Genomic DNA, 19384 nt, shown 5'->3' on the forward strand with positions numbered 1-19384 from the left:
CAGTTTTTTACCCAGCGCAGAGTACGCCCGTCCAAGCCATGAGCAGCCAGCTTCTCCAGCAGAATGCAGTTTGAAACGTGTCACAGGCTTTACTAAACTCTAAGTAGACAACATCCACAGCCTTTCCCTTGTCCACTAAGCGGGTCACCGTGTCATAGAAGGATGCATCTTTGAGAGGTGCCTCTGCATGTTCCCCACTACAGGATTATACCCTAAATAAATCCCAATCCTATAACCATGCACATTAGAGCTCATATAAAGTAAAATTCATCTTCCTATGTAGTAGTGACAGAGACTGAGGGAAAGGAAATCCTTGCCTGCAATTATGAGGAAGTTTGTAACAGGGGACATTCTGGGGTATTCCCCTAGACATTGTGTTACATTCAGAAATGGAGTAGTACCTTATTGCTTTTATTCACACAGCAATCTTATCAAATACTAACATGATCAGAAGCTATTAATAAACAGATCAAACACTGCAAGGCAATAAGCCCCATGGCTGTAGACTTGAAAAGCGTTTAAGTTTATGTGTAATCTCTCTGAAGTTGCCTCACACTGTTAAAGCCAGCACATGCCTAAGTGCAACAAGCACTTGATTGTGAAAAGAACCTCTGGATTTTCAGCACAAATGACAAAACAGTAAAAAAAAGTTCTCCTCCTTTACCTTCTTCTCTAAACTGCCATCCAAATTTGCGTGAATCTTGCAAGGCTTGTCCCAGTAAAGCTGCCTGGTGCATCAACTTTTTAGGTATACAGCCCACATTTACACATGTTCCTCCAAGACCTGAGAGAAAGGAACAGAATGTGTTTTTCACATCAGTGTGTCTGATCTCAAAGGAGAATCAGAGTCTCTGAGTAAAGCTCCTTTATAACAGGTTTGCAATGACGAGAAATTTACCCCATGAGTTTCCCAGAGGTGTAGGTGTGACAAAGTCCAGCACCATCACTTTCTTTCCATATTTGGCAGCCTCCTGCAAAACAAATTAAATAAGACACGTATCTAAATATTAGAAGTTAAATTTGGAGTAGATGATAACATCATGCATTGCTGAAAAGCTTTGTGACTTTTAATTAAGTAATAATGAATGATTTGCAAGTGAACAGCCAGACAGTCATTAATCTTCTGAATTAATCTGTGCACTCAGTAGGAAAAAAAGATGAAAGGAAAAAAAATAGGCCTTCATCCTGCTACACAACAGCATGGCACGAGTTGATACACAGAAGATTCTGGGAGTTAAACCTCCTCTTCTCTCCTCCATCCTGTCAGTTTGTTCGCACTATTTCCCAACATGCCATTTACTTTTAACATATTTAACAAATTCTTCATTAATCCAGTTTTCCCTTCAAAGATGGTTTCTCAAACATTTATTTGAAACCACATCACACAATGACGTAAGAAGTCACGTGGACAAGCATTACAACTGTGCTTATCCAATCTTTTTTCTTGTAGTAGAAGGGAACATTCGATTTTGAGTACAATCTGTAGTTGTCAGGATCAGCTCTTGCTCTTCAAGCTAGTCAGCCTGCGGCAAGTTGACTTTATTGTCAGAATGTGCAGATATCATCCAGACTAGAAAAGTGATGGTTTATTTCATTATATTTCCCCTGAGAAGTTTCATTAGCAAATCTACAATCAATGTGTGTAAATGATACTGAGAACTGGAATTTCTATACTGATTCCGTTGTTCCCTTTGTGCTTCTTAAGAAAAAGGCAAAAATTGATGGCGATAACTGGTACCAAAGAAAAACACTTAAGTAAGCACTACATAGCTGGGAAACAACAACGGCCGATTCCCCCATGAGATGCAGCAAAATAACTTCGATACTTGGAGTAACCACAACTGTGCTGCATCACGTGATGAGTTCTTAGACATGTAAGCTATGAAAATTATAGGCACAGGATACCCTAAGGCCTTGGGTTTGGTTTGGGAGGAGCTGCACAGCCTTCAGCATTATGTTACCAGTAATACTTGTTAATCCAAATAGTTGACAATCAGAATTTCAATTTTAAGTGTATCTTCATGCAAAATACAAATCATATTTCAAACAACGTAGGCTGTAGATACCTTTGGAAAATATTAATGTACTGGATTTCTGCTTCTGATAAAGGTCAAGGTTGGCCAAGAAGCTAATTTCTATCCATTAGTAGCACCTCTGAGAAAGTTCCTCAGAAAGGTGCTCAGGGACTGAGATGCGTTATTAATGCTCCTTTATAATGACAACTCTTATACACAGCTCAAAAGAGCTTTACTAGTGTTAGCTAACTAGAATGTATGGATTCCCAAGCTTACACTCAGCTATACACTCACATAATACAGCACAGCATTGCGTTGCCACCTCAGTAGAGATCACAAACAGATATAAATACTTCTGCAGAGTGATATGCCCACAGACAAAACCTGCCCTGTAGGCTTTCAAACCTTACTGGGTTCAGTGCGGTGCTGCATGAACACAACAAGGTTGCTTAGGGCTGGAGCTGTTCTGCATGAACTGACAGTAGTGGCCTGGCACTTTGGTCTGGGTCTGCAGTTGGGATGCACAGAGTCAGCTTGGCAGCGTTTGCACTCACCGTGGAGACATGCCTCCAAAATAACAAGCTCTGAGCACAATATAGAGAGGAAAAGGAAGACATGCACGCAAAGCTGTATGTGTCATAGTGAAAAGCATGCATTTAATCAACCTAGTTAAACCACTGCAAACCTGAGTGTAGATATCTGGAACGTGGTATGAGAGCTGTGTAGTCATTTTTTTTTTTCCTTTTGTTTTGTTTTGCTTTTTAAAGCACTGTTTGTTAATTCACTAAAAAAACCTGAATAACCTAAGTGTAAGTCGGAAGCTTATACGTGTAAAACAGTTTCACCTCAACTTCATGAAACTGATTTGAAATACACACATTACTACTGATAGTGATATTGACTTTATTGATCCACCATCTTCTGCTCTACTCTACAATCACTTGAGAACACTAAGAAGCAATATACTTCATACACCGAGTTGAAGGAATAAGGAAATTTATCTTCCTAGCTAAACACCTTTTCTGTCCCACAGCTGAAAAGTGATGCAATAAACATCACTGCTGTAGCTTCACAACCTAGCGTACGTATACAACAAAGCAGAGCAGTCTCCTTATGGAAATTTCAACAGATGGCTTTGTATTACTGCAAACTGTTTTTGCATTACTGCAAGCTCCCTTTCACTCGTTACTCTCTTCTGTCCTAAAACATCCCTATCCTCTGAAAACCAGTGTCTGCTTCTCTTAGCAGCTTCTCAGAATTTTTACAGATCTTATCTTATCTTCCATCCTATGCCAAGACAATAGTTCCCCTATCAATAGGAAAGCAGTAAACTACTGAAATAGATTATGGACGTACGGCACATTACAATCCACCACTCAGCACTGCACTCTTCCATTATAACAGAAGTTCTTCTAAGGGACCAAGGTTTAGTGTGAATCCAATGCTATGCTGAAATATCTTCTCCTCATTTTCTTTCACTCCTCAATGACCTCCTTCACTTCTCGAGAACAAAAGAAATGCTTCCTGTCTGGAGGAATAATCCAGCTCAAGGTCTTGAGCAACAAAATAGTTTTATTCCTAGGAATGCTCAATTCATTTCTAAATAGTTAATTCTACCACAGCGAGAAGAGGCAAAATGCATCTAACTACTGATGAAAAGGAGAGTTACTGACATTAAATTTTGGCAAGTTTCAAATATTTGGGATAATGACAACTCTAAGAGCTGGTATATTCTGCACCGCTGTGGATTATTTTAATTTATTCTAGATATGCTGCTAAAAACAATATCCTAACCAAAAGTCATAAATTATTTGGCTACAGGCAGGAAGTACCAGACCCTAGAAATGAAGGGTGAGATCCCAACTCTACTTAAGTATAGGCAAAATCTCCATTTATGCAACTATATAAGCTCACAAATCACAAAATCTCCCCCATTGTCAAGAATTAAAACAACATACGCAACTATTTCTGAACAGATATTACTTTCAAATAAAACTAGAAACCTCCTGGTGTTAATTTTGAATAGTTTTAAAAATCTTTTTCAATCGTGAGTTGACTTTTAATTCAACTACTAATAAACACTGTTGAGATATCTACCTGCTGTTTTCCAACAGCATCATCTTCCATTAGTGGGGATACAGAGGAACCAAGTTTCATTCTATTAAGAAGTATATAATGACATTTTTATGCTTATGTTCTGAAGAAGAAAAAGAAAAGAATACTGTATAACTGGGGCTAACCTCAAAAGAAATCCCACTGATGAGGCAGAAATGTTATGCCCCTACAGTGTTAAAGATACCCAGATCCAAGACATTGAGGATGTCACCCACCTACTTACAAGGAAAGTATAAATTTGTGTTTTCTCTCTCATACCTTGGCAGCTGCCAGGCCACCTGAGCCCCCACCAATGACAATGAGATCATAGTTGTAGGAATGCGGCACCAGCGTATGCCCGTTCATTTCCAGCAGTTTCTGTGGCTTGCCTTCCTTATGTGCCTGAACAGAGAAAAAGAAAAGGATTCGAGAACATTGAAACATTACCCATAGGGCTCAAAAATTGGTATTTTCAGCAGCAAATATTGTGATAAGGGAACATAAGTGCATCTGGATTTTCTGAGCTCTGCTTTTAATTAGCTTTTTAAATTTCATCTTCTTAATCCATCCTTGAATAGCTCAGTACCTATTAGAAACTGAACTATGAATTTTCTTGTTCGTTGGAGCCCTGGGTTTCCTTGCAGAGCTTAGTTTTCCACATCAACGCCACTCCAGTGCCTCCTCATACTGTGTACTCCAGGATGAGACACATACCTGCTGACACAGGCATTCCATTAATTTCTTTTATTCTTTTCGTCTGCCCTGGGCTCTCCTAATTAATGTTCTTCCCCTCCTCTTGCATATATTAGTAGGAAAATGCAACAACCATATACAACATTGTAATAATCTGCAATCACCAGCCTTACAAACTGAATGAACAGAACTGAACGAAGAAAACAATTTCTGAAAACTACATTTTTGTAACATGCCTGTGTTTTTGCTTTGGTTTAGCATTGTAACTAACTTTGGAGTCAAATGGATTAAGTGTGATCACTACAGTTTCACAAGAGATTCAGGGATTTTGATGAGACGACTACTACCACAGAAAAACAACCCTGAAGTCCTAAAATGCATTTTGACAGCTGTATGCCACAAAGAACATTGCACTGTCTTCATATACTCTAAAATGAGCCTTTGTACTTAATTTGTGAAGTTCCAATTTATCAGGGCTTCAGACCTTCAAGCCTTTGGAGTTGCTGGCAACAAGATCTGGAGTCAGTAAGCATCAGACTCCTCAGCTGATGTAAAATCAGTGAGTATCAATTAAAGTAATGATAAAACTTTTAAGACTAAAAAAGTAAATAAAAAACCCCATACTTAGTCACTTTACAAATCTGCTTGCTTTTATTCAAGTGTTTCTACCTGCCTAACTAGGCAGTTGCTTCAGTACTACCAGAATAGTCATGGTAAATAAAAGGAAAGAAAAAAAAAAAGCCAAATAAGTTTCCCCTCTCTTTTCATCTTAATTTCGTTTTGCATTAAGCAGCCCTTTGTGCTCAAACCATTCTACTGTCACCTTCCTCTGGGGTTAGATAATTCCCTCTCTGCAAGCATACCTGTGTCTACCCTAGCAACTGCTGCCAGTGCAGCCATATCAGTGACAAAAATCCCCTATCCCTCCAGCAAATTACACAGCAATGTCAGCAGAAGTTCAGACTGTGCATCTGTCTGTAGCAAGTTACATCTCAGTAATCTTTCATAACCCTGGGTAGCATGTTAACAGTAGAAACAAAACCTAGAAAACACCCGTGGCTGTTGTGAAGACATCCAAAAATACCTCGTCTTCCTTCCTCTTCTCTTCCTACTCTGCCACCCCGATTTATAACCCTATCACTAAATCTAGTTTGCGCTTAGTTCCCCTTTTTTCTATTTTTGTAACACGGCCATTGGCCCGGTTCAAACTTCCTACTGCAATGAGAGTAAGCGTGAAAAAGGAGCATATATTGTATTATGGTATGCAGTTTCACTTTATTCGTATTTAGGGACATAAAACAGAGAAAGCGCGCCATTCTTTTCCAAAGCACACCTTCTTGTTTGCTCAGTGGCAACAGGATGGTGTGAAGCTTAAGGGCAGACTCAAACTCCCACACAGTCATCAGACCCAACTACCAAGTACGGTATCTCTTTGATGCATTTAGAGTATAAAGAAACCACAATACCTACTCACGAAGTTTGTTTAGATCACTATGTACATCATGCTACTCTTTTTTTTCTTTTAAGAAAAACAATTTATATTTTCACCTGTGGATTAAGAAACTTCAGCTTTCATTCCATCAATGGTTCCCTACTGTTTGGTTCATTTTTCATCAGTTCTTCACAACCATTCTTCATGAAAACATATTAAAAGTTTAGATCACACAAAGTAGATTATAACCTTTCCCTCTGAAACCATCTCCTAAAACCCTGCTCCAAAGCAGCCCGGATCTTGTCAAGCTCTGCTTCCCATTTACCAAGGCAACTTGTTCATGACTGTGAATTAGGACTGTGATCCCATCCAGAGAACAGATCTCCATTCTTCTCCCAAGAACTACACTTTTTAAAAGAAAGCCTACATGCTTATCATTTTGCAATGTCAAAACTAAATTATAGAGTTTAAAATGTATCTCCCCCTACCTTTAAAGTTTTCTCATTATCTCTTATTTGCTTCTCCTGTACAAAACCAACTGGCTGTGAAGTTTCTGCTGTTACTTCGCACTGCCCTTCTTGCAGCTTCTGTGCTCCCTCTGTGAAATAAAGGATAAAATAACGTAGTGTCTGGAGAGACCTCCTTTATGAAGGCTGTGCTCCTCAAGTGAAATTGTCTGGGGGAGTGGCCTGGTGGCTTTGTCGCTTCCTCATCAGCGGCATGCCTGTCTCAGGGGAGCATTTCCTAAGGCGGCCAATGACTCATTTGCAACGTTAGGATGACTTGCTATATTTTTCTCTTTAATAAAAACCCATACGAGAGTTGGCTGGGATTTCAGTACTTTTTGCCAATCTAACAATATGCTTGGAACAAAGCAAGGAAATAAGATTTTCTGTGGCTAAGCCTGAAACTTCAGTCTTAAAGGAAAATGATGATTTTTACCTTTCTTGCCCAGAAAGTGATTTTTCTTATGCTAATGTGCTGTCATTTTTTTTAGTCTCGTACTTTTTAAACTGAACTAAAAGTTTTTATTTTTCTCCTGCAATTAGTTCCCCAGAAACTTCTTTCAGTTCAATTTGTTGATATAATTGGTTTTTCGAGGTAACTCTCGCCCCCCTAATAATTTCTGCCATATGGTATTGCTCATACTATGAAATCCTCTAAATAAATGTATTCAAAAGTCTGGAAAAGATCTGTTTGCCCACTGCTCATAACTGATTTTATATATATATTGGAGATATAGAATAAGTTAATAATAGAAATAATAATAGAAAAAGTTAAGCATATTAGTGGAAAGGAAAAAATTAACATCTTTACACATGGTGATACTTTATTTGATATGTCATGCAAAAAGAAAAGACAAGAAAATCTAATACTTGATTGGAATCCATTATCAGCTCTGCCTTCCTCCACATAACTCTGAGTTACATTAAGCTTAATTCCCAATAAATGGGTCAGTACACATTTGTTTGTACTTAATCACATACATACTTTGCACTGCACAACCAGCATTAATTAGCAAACTCTGACACGTGCACATACTTAGACAAACAGCCATATTGAATGCATATACATTTCTTGGACAATGAGCCCAAAAACCTGAAGAGCATTCACACGCACACATGCACACAAATGCAAAAAGGCAGTCATTGAAAATTGGTCTGTAATCTTGTTGTCTCGGTTTTCTTCTCTGACACTTGGTGATAAAATTCCTTTATCTCACAAAGGTATTGGGAAGAGTATTTTGCTGATGTTGGTAAAGGGGTTTAAAGATCAGAATCATTATGTAATAGTTAACCGCAATATTAGTGATGGATAACACTTGGCCTAGTCTCGTTTGGGGAAGGAACGCAGGAATTCATCTGCGTGTATACACACGCACCTGGGAAAAGCAAGAACACAGGTTTTGAACAGCGGTCACAATCTGCACAAAGGAGAAATTTTTCTTCAATATATTATCAAAGCTACAGTCCTGTGGGTACCTGAGACAACTAAAGCTTTGTATTTTATTCCTGTAACAAGTTTGGACAACCTCAGGAATGTTCACATAAAACTCTATCTTCAATGACATAAAAAATCTAGTCATTAGACAACACAGGCATTTATATAAACATCTCTAATTATTGTCAGGTAGATCTGTGCTAGAGGTGCCTAGCTTTACCAACAGCCCCAAACCCCAAAGGCAACCATAACCCCTGGCAGAGACTTGAAAGAGTTTGCATGCAGGCTGCTGCTGCTAGGAGCCTCTCCCTTGTTGGTTCGGGCAACCTGCCACAGGCAGGATGACAAAGCAAAAAGTGCTCTGTGCATCACGTGCTTGCTCTCCATAAAAATTCCATCCATTAACAGCAATTACAATAACGCACAGTCCTGGTGAATCGGTACTTTCCAGAAATCAATCAGCAGGTACCTTTTTGCAGAGCGAGACTGCTCAGGAGAACCTGGACCACAGAGCCGCTCTGGATAATCCTCAGAGATGTAGCAGTGAGGACAACTTTCTTTGCCCATAAGCATCAGCATTACTTCAGCAAGTCTGTAGCAACTCACAGCCACTGCAGGAAGATCCAGTGAGGCTCTTACCCCGCACTACCACTGTCCTTGGTTTTTGTTAGTCACAATCTAGAAGATAGTGGCTGTTGAGTGCTACCTCCTCTATGACCTGCCAAGTGCTCCTTCACATGGGATGAACCAGTCTAACAATCATTACTATCAAAAGGGAACAAGCCTACTCTCTTCCACCACACTGTTTTTTCCTTCTTCTTGCTGACAAAATACCCTGTCTGCGTACTTGGCACCAGCTCTGGCAGCCAACAGACCCTTAAATGAGCTAAATCAACTCACTAACCTCGATGAAAACTAGCACAGGAGAAGAAAAGACGAGGACAGTTTCCCAGCAGCCTAACAAGTTCAGCCAGCTCAGGGAAGGATCCTATGAGCACCGCAGCCAGTGCCAGGCAGAAGGCATATCCATGAAGACCAGGGTGAAGGAAGACAAGGCAGCAACATTTCTCTCCCTGGTGGCAGCAAAACTGCCAGATTTGCTCAGCAAAACCCCACCTTTTTAGCATTTACCTGAATCCATTTCTGAAACAGACTACACTAAGCCTCACTGCCACTTCTTGAGCAGAGCAAAAAAACCCAAAAACCAAACAGTGAAACAACTATGGTGTTTTAAATCCATATCCTTCCTTATTGGGAGTGAGCTTCTTCAGGAACCGAAGTCCTCCCTGGTACTGAGGCCTCTGAACTTTCGACTGTCGGTTGTGTAACTTCTGGCTGGGCTGAAAGAAGGCATGATTGGTTTCAGAAGGCCTTGACCGGGCAGGAACGTGACCAGCCCAACACAACAGCCCGGACCAGCTTTGTGAGCAGAACTGCTCCAGAATAAGAATTGCCTTACTCTGCAAAAGTGTCCACCCAGGGATCCAACGGGCTGCCAAGGCAGGACGTGGGGACCCACGGAAAGCACCTGCCCTTCAACTACTTGCCATCAAGGTCTGTAAGTGGCACTTCAAGGCAAAGGTCTTCACTGATTTACCTAGATTTTCTGTATCACACTGCAGGACGTTATCAACGTGCCTTGCTATCAGCTGAACTGACAAAACTGCGAAGGAATGGAAACCTGGGGCAGGATGCAGAGAAGGAGGAGAACCTCTTAAACTGCCTTTGCCCCTAGAGGAATCACAATGCACCTGCATGCACAATCCCAGAGCGCCAGGATCAGTGGGTGGGAAATTAAAAAAAAAATACTTAGAAACTGTACTTTGATGAGTGGATGTAAGTTAGACCTTCAACCCACCTCATACACTTTATTTTTTACTGTGACAGAGACACCATGCAGCCTTATGGCTAATCAAGAGAAGCAACAGAGCTGGCTATAGGAGATGTGTCAGGGCTTGCTTAGGTAAGGGCTGCATGAGCTGTGCTCTAGTGATCCTGGCCAAGAACCACTGGTACCTTTGACAAGATAAACTAGCACAGCCCTGTGGCTATTCTCTTTCTTTCCAAGTGCTGATTCAGCATTTGGCTGCCCTGTCAGAAGAAGTATAAAGATAGCTTAGAGGTACATTTGCCTCCCCACTTGAACTCTGCCAAAGTCTGAACCCATAACAAGTCACTAATGTTAAGACAGGCCAACCCGACATTACCTACACACAGAGAATTCAATGCTCACTGACAAGCACTGTTAATCAAGAGAGAACCACTGATGCCCCATGAATGCTACTTCTGAAGGATGGTATATGTGAGCCTTGAATCCTGCTGTCTACACACAGGACCAAGATATATGTTACACCCAATTACAAGTACCTCAAGCCTTCAATCTGAAATAGCTACTTGTCCTTAACTATGTGTAAAGCACCATGTGCAATCACTGCACAGAAATTATATAGCTAGAGTAAAATCTTTACTTTCCCTCCTAATTGTCAAATATTAAGAAAACAAAACCCAGAAGGTGAAAAAAACCTACCTCGGAGCATCTGTTGCACCTACTTATATAAGCAGAAACTTGCAACAGTTGTATATACTCCTTATAGTTTGTAATTTCAGCCTGCAAGGAAAAAGTTCCATGGTGAGTGGAACAAACAAAACCACTTCACCAATACCACAAAAACATGCAACTTTCCCAGGGCTAAAGGCTGTTTTTTTCCTCAAAGAATCTCACTGTCTGCATATGTAAGCACTGAGGAAGGAGAAGTTCAGAAAGACTGAGCTATGCACTCAGTCCTTAAGAGTCCTTGTTCACTTATCTGTTTGGTGCAGTTCAAGTGAAAAACAAAGAACTTCTGGGCATTTGAATAGCTCCTTCACCTGCAAAGTGCATAAACATTAACAGAGGAGACTGAACAGTGAAATCACTTTCATCCTTTTCTCCCTGGATCACAGGTCTGTTTTCTTATCTGCTGGCTTCCCACGCATGCAGTCTTCACGTAGCACAAAGAAAGCACCATATGCATAAGCCCAGAAAACAGCCTTGATGATCCTCTGGTTCTGCCGCTGACTTGCTTGACATATTGCTGAAATGTCCAAAAGGCGTTTAAGTGTTTGAAATGATTGTGATAGGAAGCATCCCATCAGAAAGTAGATACACAGGTTGTCTTGGCTTTATGCTCTCTCCATGTCTGACCAAGAAGCCCTTAAAACCATCGGTGAGAGTTACTTCATTAAGTTAATTGCGTTTTTCTTAGCAATCCCTGACTATTGATATAAATGAGAGCTGATCCAAACCAGCCCTGACTTCACTAAGAGACTGGTTGTGTAATCTGGGTCACTGATGTCCTTTTCTACACTCATTTCCCTAAGTCTACCAAATTCACGAACAAATGTGAACAGGGTGTTTCATACAAAGTTTGCTTCTGACTCACTCTCAAATTCAAAAACCACCAAGCTTCAAGACTGACAAGTAAAAGAGTAAAGTGCGTTTTCCTAAGAAATAGTTTTCCAAACTATGTTATTGCTTATATTTATTCAGTGTGTTGCTGCAAATTGCTTTAGTTTTCATTGTATTCTTGTTAATCCGCTTTTCATATAAAAGCTTAAGAATTCTTCCATTTAAATAAAGCAAAGCTTAAATGGGATCGACATCAAGACATAATGTGGAATAACTTAACTTTGCACTTAGTTGAAGCAGGGTACCTGAACAGAAACTGGGGGGCTCTACTTTGGCACAGATTTCTGTTAACAGAGTCCTGGACTCTAATCCGTAGTGTTACTCCACATTACTCCTATCTCCTTCATGAAATAATAAATTCTTTTTTACCACAACTATTTGAGTATAAAAGGCATTTAAAAGCATTTTCATAAGTGGCAAAACATGTAGATACAAATTTTCTTCTGGGAACTTTTCAACCTAAGCGTTAAGTTCTCTAAGCCAGAGGAGAAAAAAACCTCATCATTCTCAGCAAATCAAATGCAGTTAACATATGAAAAAGGCAGAAAATGACAGAGAGCTTCGCTGTTTTCTCAAAGGACAATAGAAGTCTACTGAGAACTTGTAATCTAACCTCTACATAGCAGGGCAGGAATTACAACACCAAGACAAGCCAAAGAAGAAATACTGACAGAGGAATGACAAATGCCAGATGAAACGAAAGACAAATTTTCAAGTGACGTCTATCTGAGGGCCTGATTCAAAGTTCTCTATACCCAATGGAAAAGCTCCCACCCAAATGAAGGCCTGAAGTGACAAAATTCACCCCTTTCAGCTCAATTTTCTAATGAACATCTGCGGACTGACTCAGCAACATCCTCCAATCTACTCTTCACTCAAGATGGGTCAGCACTGTGTTCTGAGAGCTGCAATCCAAGAAGAATGAGAAGAGTTGATAACATAGGGCAAGAAGCTTGTCCTGGTTTCGGCAACCACGACAAAGTTCAACACTAAAATACCTCCTTCTCAGCCTCTACACAACCAGACACTCAAGCTCACAAGCTGTCACACCCTGATAGTCTGCAAAAGGGGTTCTGAAATTGGCCTCAGTTCCTAGTTCCTAGCAAAAGAAGTAATTCCTACTTCCAGGCATTTGTTTTCCTTTTGCTCTTCTATCCATGCAGCTATCACGGAAGTCCAACCATAATACAAAAAAGTATTCTACTCTACTGATTTCAACAGGGACATCATTGTACTCCTTGGCTCATTAATCAAAAGTCCTACAAGACATGTTTCTGCCATAATAATTATGGAACTTGAAACTCCACTCCAACAAGACCCAGGCTTTCTTGCAGACTTTCCTAGTAGTGTTCTCACCAAAGTCCTTAGCAGTATCTGACAATTGGAACTTGCCCTAGAAAGTCTTCAGCCTTTACTCTTTTCTTATGTAATTGTAAACCATACAGGAATTAGCCAGGTTGCTCTAATTAGCACTAATAGGGATGTTTTCTGTGAGCATAACATCACATGCTGACCCCAAATATTTCTAGAACATCTACAATACAAACTCTATTGGCTTAAACAGAACAAACTGTATAAGTTAAGCAAAGGTAAACTTCAGATTATCTCTTCTTCAGTAAAAAGGCAGGTAATGCTAAATTAATTAGGTATCTTTGACCACTTCCATCTTCCATTTTATTTCATTGTGAACTAAATTAACTAGGTTACAAAAAACTTAATATAAAGCTTCTCTGCCTCTGGAACTGTAGTAAAAGCTGTAACATCTCATATAAAGATTTATAGCAATCTTTATGGAAACATCATCTTACAATACTGGTAACTTTAACATGGATTTTTGTCTATTCCCTTCAAAAGTCACTGTTGCTTTTGGATTTACCCTTATTAGTATAATGCTTTGTCTAATCCAAACCAAAACAAAGGAAGCTGATTTCTGGTATGACTACCTGTAGGTCTATCGTGCTCATAGTGCCATCCATACTGGCTCACCTTTCATTTGGGATGACGTGAAAAAGCTGAGCTTCCTGATTTTTTTCTTGAAATTCCTGCGGCCAACACAAACCTGTGGCTCCCACAAACTGTGATTAATACTCTCATGCTACTTTTTTTTTCCTGGTCAGTAAATAAACAACTCTCTGACAAGAGGAGGAAGTTATCACCAGCCACACTTGAACAAGTGTGGCACCTGAGGCACAGAGGTGAAACAGTACTCAGCAGGGCTGGAACAGGATCTCCTGGTGCTGGTGCCATTCATTAGTCCCTACCACCATCGGCCATGCCTTTATTGTCTCTACCACAACTGAAGCCATTTGTTCATTCCCACATGTCTCTTTGTAATCAGGGTTGCATTTGAGTCACAGAGAACATAAAAAACCGGTGGAAAACAGCTCACAATCAGTTTTTTTGTCAAACAATCCAGTATTAAAAGTGAACATGGTTAAAGGAAAACAAGTTTTTTGCAGGCAATCTCTCAGAATGGGCATGAAGTTTAAGGCAGGTACTGCACCGTGGAAAGTACTTGGGTACTTGGCTCAGAAGCCTGTGATTTTTTTTTTCCCCCAAGCAGGGCTTTTTGGGGGGGGGGGGGGGGGGGGGTAACCACTTATTTTAGTCCAGAGTAATCAAAGTTTCTTGTCTTTGAAAAACAAAAGGATTTGGGAGGAACAATCTAATCCTGCTTGTAGCAGCCCAGCAAACAATGACATAGCATTTCTACGAGGTGAGCGAAGCAGGATAACCTAACAGGTCATTGCCCTCCAAACTGTCCTGCCACCTAAGTGATACAACAAACGAATCTGATGCATACAGGTTCTGACAAAGGTCTAGCTGGAAACGGTTGTGAAAGATGGGTGGAAAACAGTAAATACGTTACGCTTTTGTGAGCTAGAATTGGAGACGTGCTTGCTTTGCGTCAGGCTGTCCAAACAGTGGAGGAGTTAAGGGAGTTAAGAGCTTCCTTCCACCATACTGGGGATGCAATGCCAGGACACAGGCGAGGTGACCGTGCCAAACAACACTTTCTTCTCCGAGCAGCTGACTCAACAAGTAAAACAGGCAAGTTTGCTAGAATAGAAGATGAAATGAGATGATATCTCAGCTCACTACATAAAACCAGTTCATTAGCAGATTCTTAAGAAAAGCTTAGGACTAGACTAGACTAAGCTACTATTATTTTCTATGGAAACAGAAGTATTGGCATACTTTACTTACTTCCTCCCTTTGCATTTGTATCTCTTTTATGTAAATAAAAGTGCTGGGTCAGATAGCGTTGTAACAGCCAAAAATTACAGGGGGGGTCGCACAGTTCCACAGGGTTTGCTATAGATGAGTCCGACTACATAGTCAACAGTGCAAGGCACAGACAGCACATATAGGAAAGGCAATATGCGAAGGAAAGCAACAGCTGTGACCTTTTTGCAAGAAAAATAGAAGGTATACCAAGCTGAAGAGGAGGAAAAAGAGATGGTATCAGATCTAGCTTGGCAAGTCAGAGGATGGCTCTGTGAGGAAGACCTACAATGTGATGCCACATTCAAAAAAGGAAGTTACTGAAAAGTATGAACAAGCAAAAACCTGAACAGCACTGAAAAAGAATTTCACAGGAAATACATGAGTCAAGATGTTACAGACTAGAAGGCAGCTGCATTACAACAGGCAGATACCAAAACCAGATACCAAAAACAGAGGAGGTACCAAAGATAAAAAACTTTCTCAGGAGATAGCAGTGGTGAAGTGCACTCATTTTAAACCAGTGGAAAAAGGAGTGTAAGTTACCAATTCAGCATACCGAATAAGACAAAGTGCATGATTTTATCTGGTATTTGTTTTGTTTTCTGCAAGCACAACCAAAAAGATAGCAAGACACCCTATCAAAGGATGTCCAAGATGGGCTTAATGGAGGAACAACCTTCAGGCAGGAACAAGCGGTGAGTTTTATCTCCATGGAAGTCTTGAGAATAGAGAAACTGTAACAGTGGACTGGAAAAAAAGGCACCAGTACCATACATTGTAAGGGCCAGGCACTGTTCCTGTTCACAGCAGAAATCAAGGGGTTGGCATAACTGTAAACAAGGGTAGAGGAAGAACTTGGGCAACCATGACACCACCTCCAGGAGTCAAGTCCACTCTACTCTTCTCCACAAAGAGTGCTATGACACATCTGTTATTGTTGCACCCGAGCAGTTCACATGTAAATTATATGGTCAAAACATTTGCAGGAAATACTGCAAAAATAAAAGTATCTGGGGCCTCATTACTCACACACTCACCAGACGTAAATGTCAACACAACTTAACCACCATCAGTGTTTGTACTCCAGCACAGAACTAGGACCACCAAAGTGGATCCCCTGTTATTCTACCTCACGGTTATGCTGTATTCAGAGGCTCTTGTATTAGCACTAAAAATGAGGAGCAATTATTTTAACAATACTCTGTTAATTCACTTTGTTGAATCCAACCCAAATTTCATTCCAAGTCGATTGTAACTTTCCAGGTCCACCAGTGAGCGTGTGCCACGGCCTGAGTGCCCAGTCCTGAAAGGAGCTGAGCGACTTCAACTTACGTGAAAGTCAAACTGAACTGAAAACACAGCTGCTCATAAAATTCATCTAGCAAGAGGATCTGGGGGAAAAAAAGCAGCACTTGAGGTGATACCAAGGTAGAGTCCCCCAGAAACAAACAATATGTTTTATAAAGCAAAAGCTGCAACCCAGGCTGTCTTAGTGTAGGTTTAGCCCCTTATTGTGTAGCTTTGACTTTTTTCATTAATCCTTTTTGCAGTAAAATGCATGTTTATAATACAGAAAACTAAAGTAGTGCGGAGATAAATTAACAAGAAGTCAGGAAAAGCATTATCTTCTGAGTTATTTCCAATTTTCATACCATTACACCCACAAAATGTCATAAATACTGCATATGCAAAATGCAATTGGTAAAGTAAACTGAATGCTATTTGAAGACTGTAGGATAACCTTTTTGAAAGCACAAGCTAAGGACAAGAGAATGTCTTAATAGCTATGTTATGCAAAATATATATAAGCACTTAATCTTAACATTTTTACTTTTTCCTGTTAGTCATAATTTTCCTTGCCAGCTTTGTTCATTACCAGCTTGCTACTGTTTGCTTTTTTAAACATCCTTTTCGATCTTACAGTGAATTAATAACTCTGAATTTATTATTCCCATTGACAAAATGATGGAAGGGTGGGAACAGATCCAGAGAGTAATTAAGAAATTCTTACAGCTAGGAACAGCCCAATTTCTTCCTCCTACTACACTCAGAAGTTTAAATATGCCTTGTCCAAAAGATGTATGTAGATATAAAAAAAAAACCAAACCACTGCCTGGCATGACTAACTATAGAAAGGGGTTAATTTAAAATGGTTCATGTTTTACAGTCAGTTAAACAATGAGTAATTAGCTTATTTGAATTATGTTTACGTTTTTAAGTAAATTATGTGTATCTATTTGTATTTCTGCAATTATTTGGTTTTAATCTTCTATTTAACCTCTTCAACAGCACCCACAACTCTCCTCATCTCTTGTCCTTGATGGATATTAAAAAATTTGACATGTTCCTTCGGGAAATGGACGTTGGGTTTGAGATAATAATCCACTGGTACACGACCATCCCAGAAGCAAAGCCGCCTAGATGCTGCAATATAAACCTTGACATCACAGTTTAAACCAACTTTCCTGGAGAATTACTTTAAGACGCTACCAGAGTTGCAGAATGGGCTGCAGGGAGTAGCAATGTCTTAAACTGAAAAACCAAAGATACAGTAGAGCATATAAACCGAAGCCCAAACAATATGTTCTTTTAAGTCATTTAGCCTAAGTGAGTCAGCTTCACAAGGCTGAAAAAGCTGGTTAAGATGCAGGCTTCATTTCTGAGCTTGTGTCAGCAGATACATCATCGTTCAGAGGAACTAGGTTTGAGTGTAACTCCAGAGCCCCAAACTCTGTGCTATCACACCTGCCTAGCTTTCAGTGTCTGACTTAAAGCTAAATTGGGTATTTCTAAATCATATTGTGGTAGTGCCAGCATTAGGTAAGGGAACTGTTGTTGGTTAACCCTAACTGGTCTCAGGGCGCCGCACTGCCCTGAAAGTACACGGACAACTGGACTCTCTTGACAGCGGTTTGAGAGTTGGGGTTTTTTCCAGTCCTTCCCGCTAGGGTCAAGGAACATCCAGTGCTTCCAATACCAGGCCTTTAACTCAGATCGGAGGATTTTATGTTGGTATAATTGAAAAATACTAAGCAATATGGAGCCATAACGATAGGCCTATTTCATGAGTTTTAACTGTTATAAACCTCATCTTCATATTTGCCAGCTCCTGCTGTGCTCCCACCTTATGCAAATTCTTACAGCACAGACATCTTTATTCTGTTTGCCAATATATATTATATTATATATTAAAGTTACCAAGGCGTTTTAGCTTTGATGCTCTCCAATTATTGCGTATCTAAAAATACATTTAAAAATAGACCCCTTTCCCAAGGATTTGGTAGAGCTGAAAACACTCCTCCAGTAGTAGACGGTCAAGGAAATACTACATCCTAAGAGTGCTTTTCCATTTATGCAGGACTGCTGTACAGTGCCAGATGTAAGCATAGGTTAATTTTCAGGCATTTATTACTTCAGGGTCTTTTTTTTCCGTCAGGTTTTAGAGACCCAGTGAGAGCACAGTTAATACTCTATCCAAAGAGCATCGGAGACTGAAGTTCTGACTCCACAGAGGTACAAAGTGGACAGCCGAAACAGAAATTTCCCCATTGCTGTTGTGGCAACATGCCTCAATCCCAGTAGACAGAAATTACCTCCACGGACCAGAGGGCCACCCAGCTCCCGTCTAACTCCACATCTTTTTCCCTCTGCAGCGCACACTCACGCAAGCCGCGGTCTCCCTTCGGGCAGCGGCTGTGACAAGGACCCTCATGCCCTGGGAGCCCCACTCCCAGCGCTGCTGCCAGCACATCCTCAGGGCCAGGGTCCCACACCCTGACTGACGCCGCACGGCATCTCCCCTTGCTCCTGTACGTGAGATGATGCGTAATGCCCTGCGCAGCCCCACAGCCATCTACGTCGGCCTCAAACAAAGTTAAGTCGGGAGAAAAATGAAGCGTCTGAGGTTGCGTTTGGGAACATGTAACGAACACGCGCGGTCGGATCTACGGTCACACCAGCTGAAAGCACACTGAAGTTGTTTTGCAGTGCGGTACTCCGTACTGAGAAGACGCACCTGAAGGCGCCCGGCCGGCAGCAGGGGAGGGGGGCCCGGCCCGGCCCGGCTGCGCCCTGCTCCGACCTCCCGGGTGTTTTACCAGGAAACCAAAGTGATTTTCTTCGACCGCCCTCCCGCACGGCCGCACCCGGAGCTCATCGCCCCGCTGCGAAGCGCCACCACGCAGGTGCCTGCCCGCCGGCAGCCGTCTGCTGCCTACCTGCTGGGCGCCGCCGCTCCGGGCCGCCGCCGGGCGCCTGCCGCACCGCTTTGCTCTTCCGCAGGGCGCTCCCCATGGCGCGGCTCAGCGCGCAGCACCGCGGCCGCGCAGCCACCCCCTCCCCGGCGGCGCCCCCTCGCGGCCGCGGCCGCCCCTTCCTCCGCCGCCCGCGCAGCCCCGCGGCCCTCGGCGCGCCCAGCCCGGCTCCGTGGCGACGGCGACAGACGCGGGCGCAAACCCAGCTCCGGGGCTGGCGCGGCCCCTTGCGGCTCTCGAGGCCGGGCGGGCTTTGGCGGGGCGCCGAGGGCGGCCTTTG

The 19384-nt window shown here is 41.5% G+C and overlaps 1 protein-coding gene across 2 annotated transcripts in view; it reads right to left on the reverse strand.

The window, feature by feature from the left end:
• Positions 1-19149, reverse strand: part of TXNRD1 (thioredoxin reductase 1) — a 41241-nt gene extending 22092 nt beyond the window's left edge. The window contains exons 1-5 of one of the 2 annotated variants that reach the window (XM_076339409.1): positions 19069-19149; positions 6723-6832; positions 4389-4511; positions 899-971; positions 665-784 (exon numbers count right to left, since the gene is read on the reverse strand). In XM_076339409.1, coding sequence (XP_076195524.1) covers positions 665-784; positions 899-971; positions 4389-4511; positions 6723-6832; positions 19069-19144 — 502 coding nt within the window. In that variant the 5' untranslated portion in view covers positions 19145-19149. The remainder of the gene's footprint in view (positions 1-664; positions 785-898; positions 972-4388; positions 4512-6722; positions 6833-19068) is intronic. The other variant, XM_076339417.1, reaches the window with a different exon arrangement.
• Between the last annotated feature and the right edge of the window lie 235 nt (positions 19150-19384).

This window comes from Aptenodytes patagonicus, chromosome 1 (assembly GCF_965638725.1).
Source record: "Aptenodytes patagonicus chromosome 1, bAptPat1.pri.cur, whole genome shotgun sequence".
Lineage (NCBI taxonomy): Eukaryota > Metazoa > Chordata > Aves > Sphenisciformes > Spheniscidae > Aptenodytes > Aptenodytes patagonicus.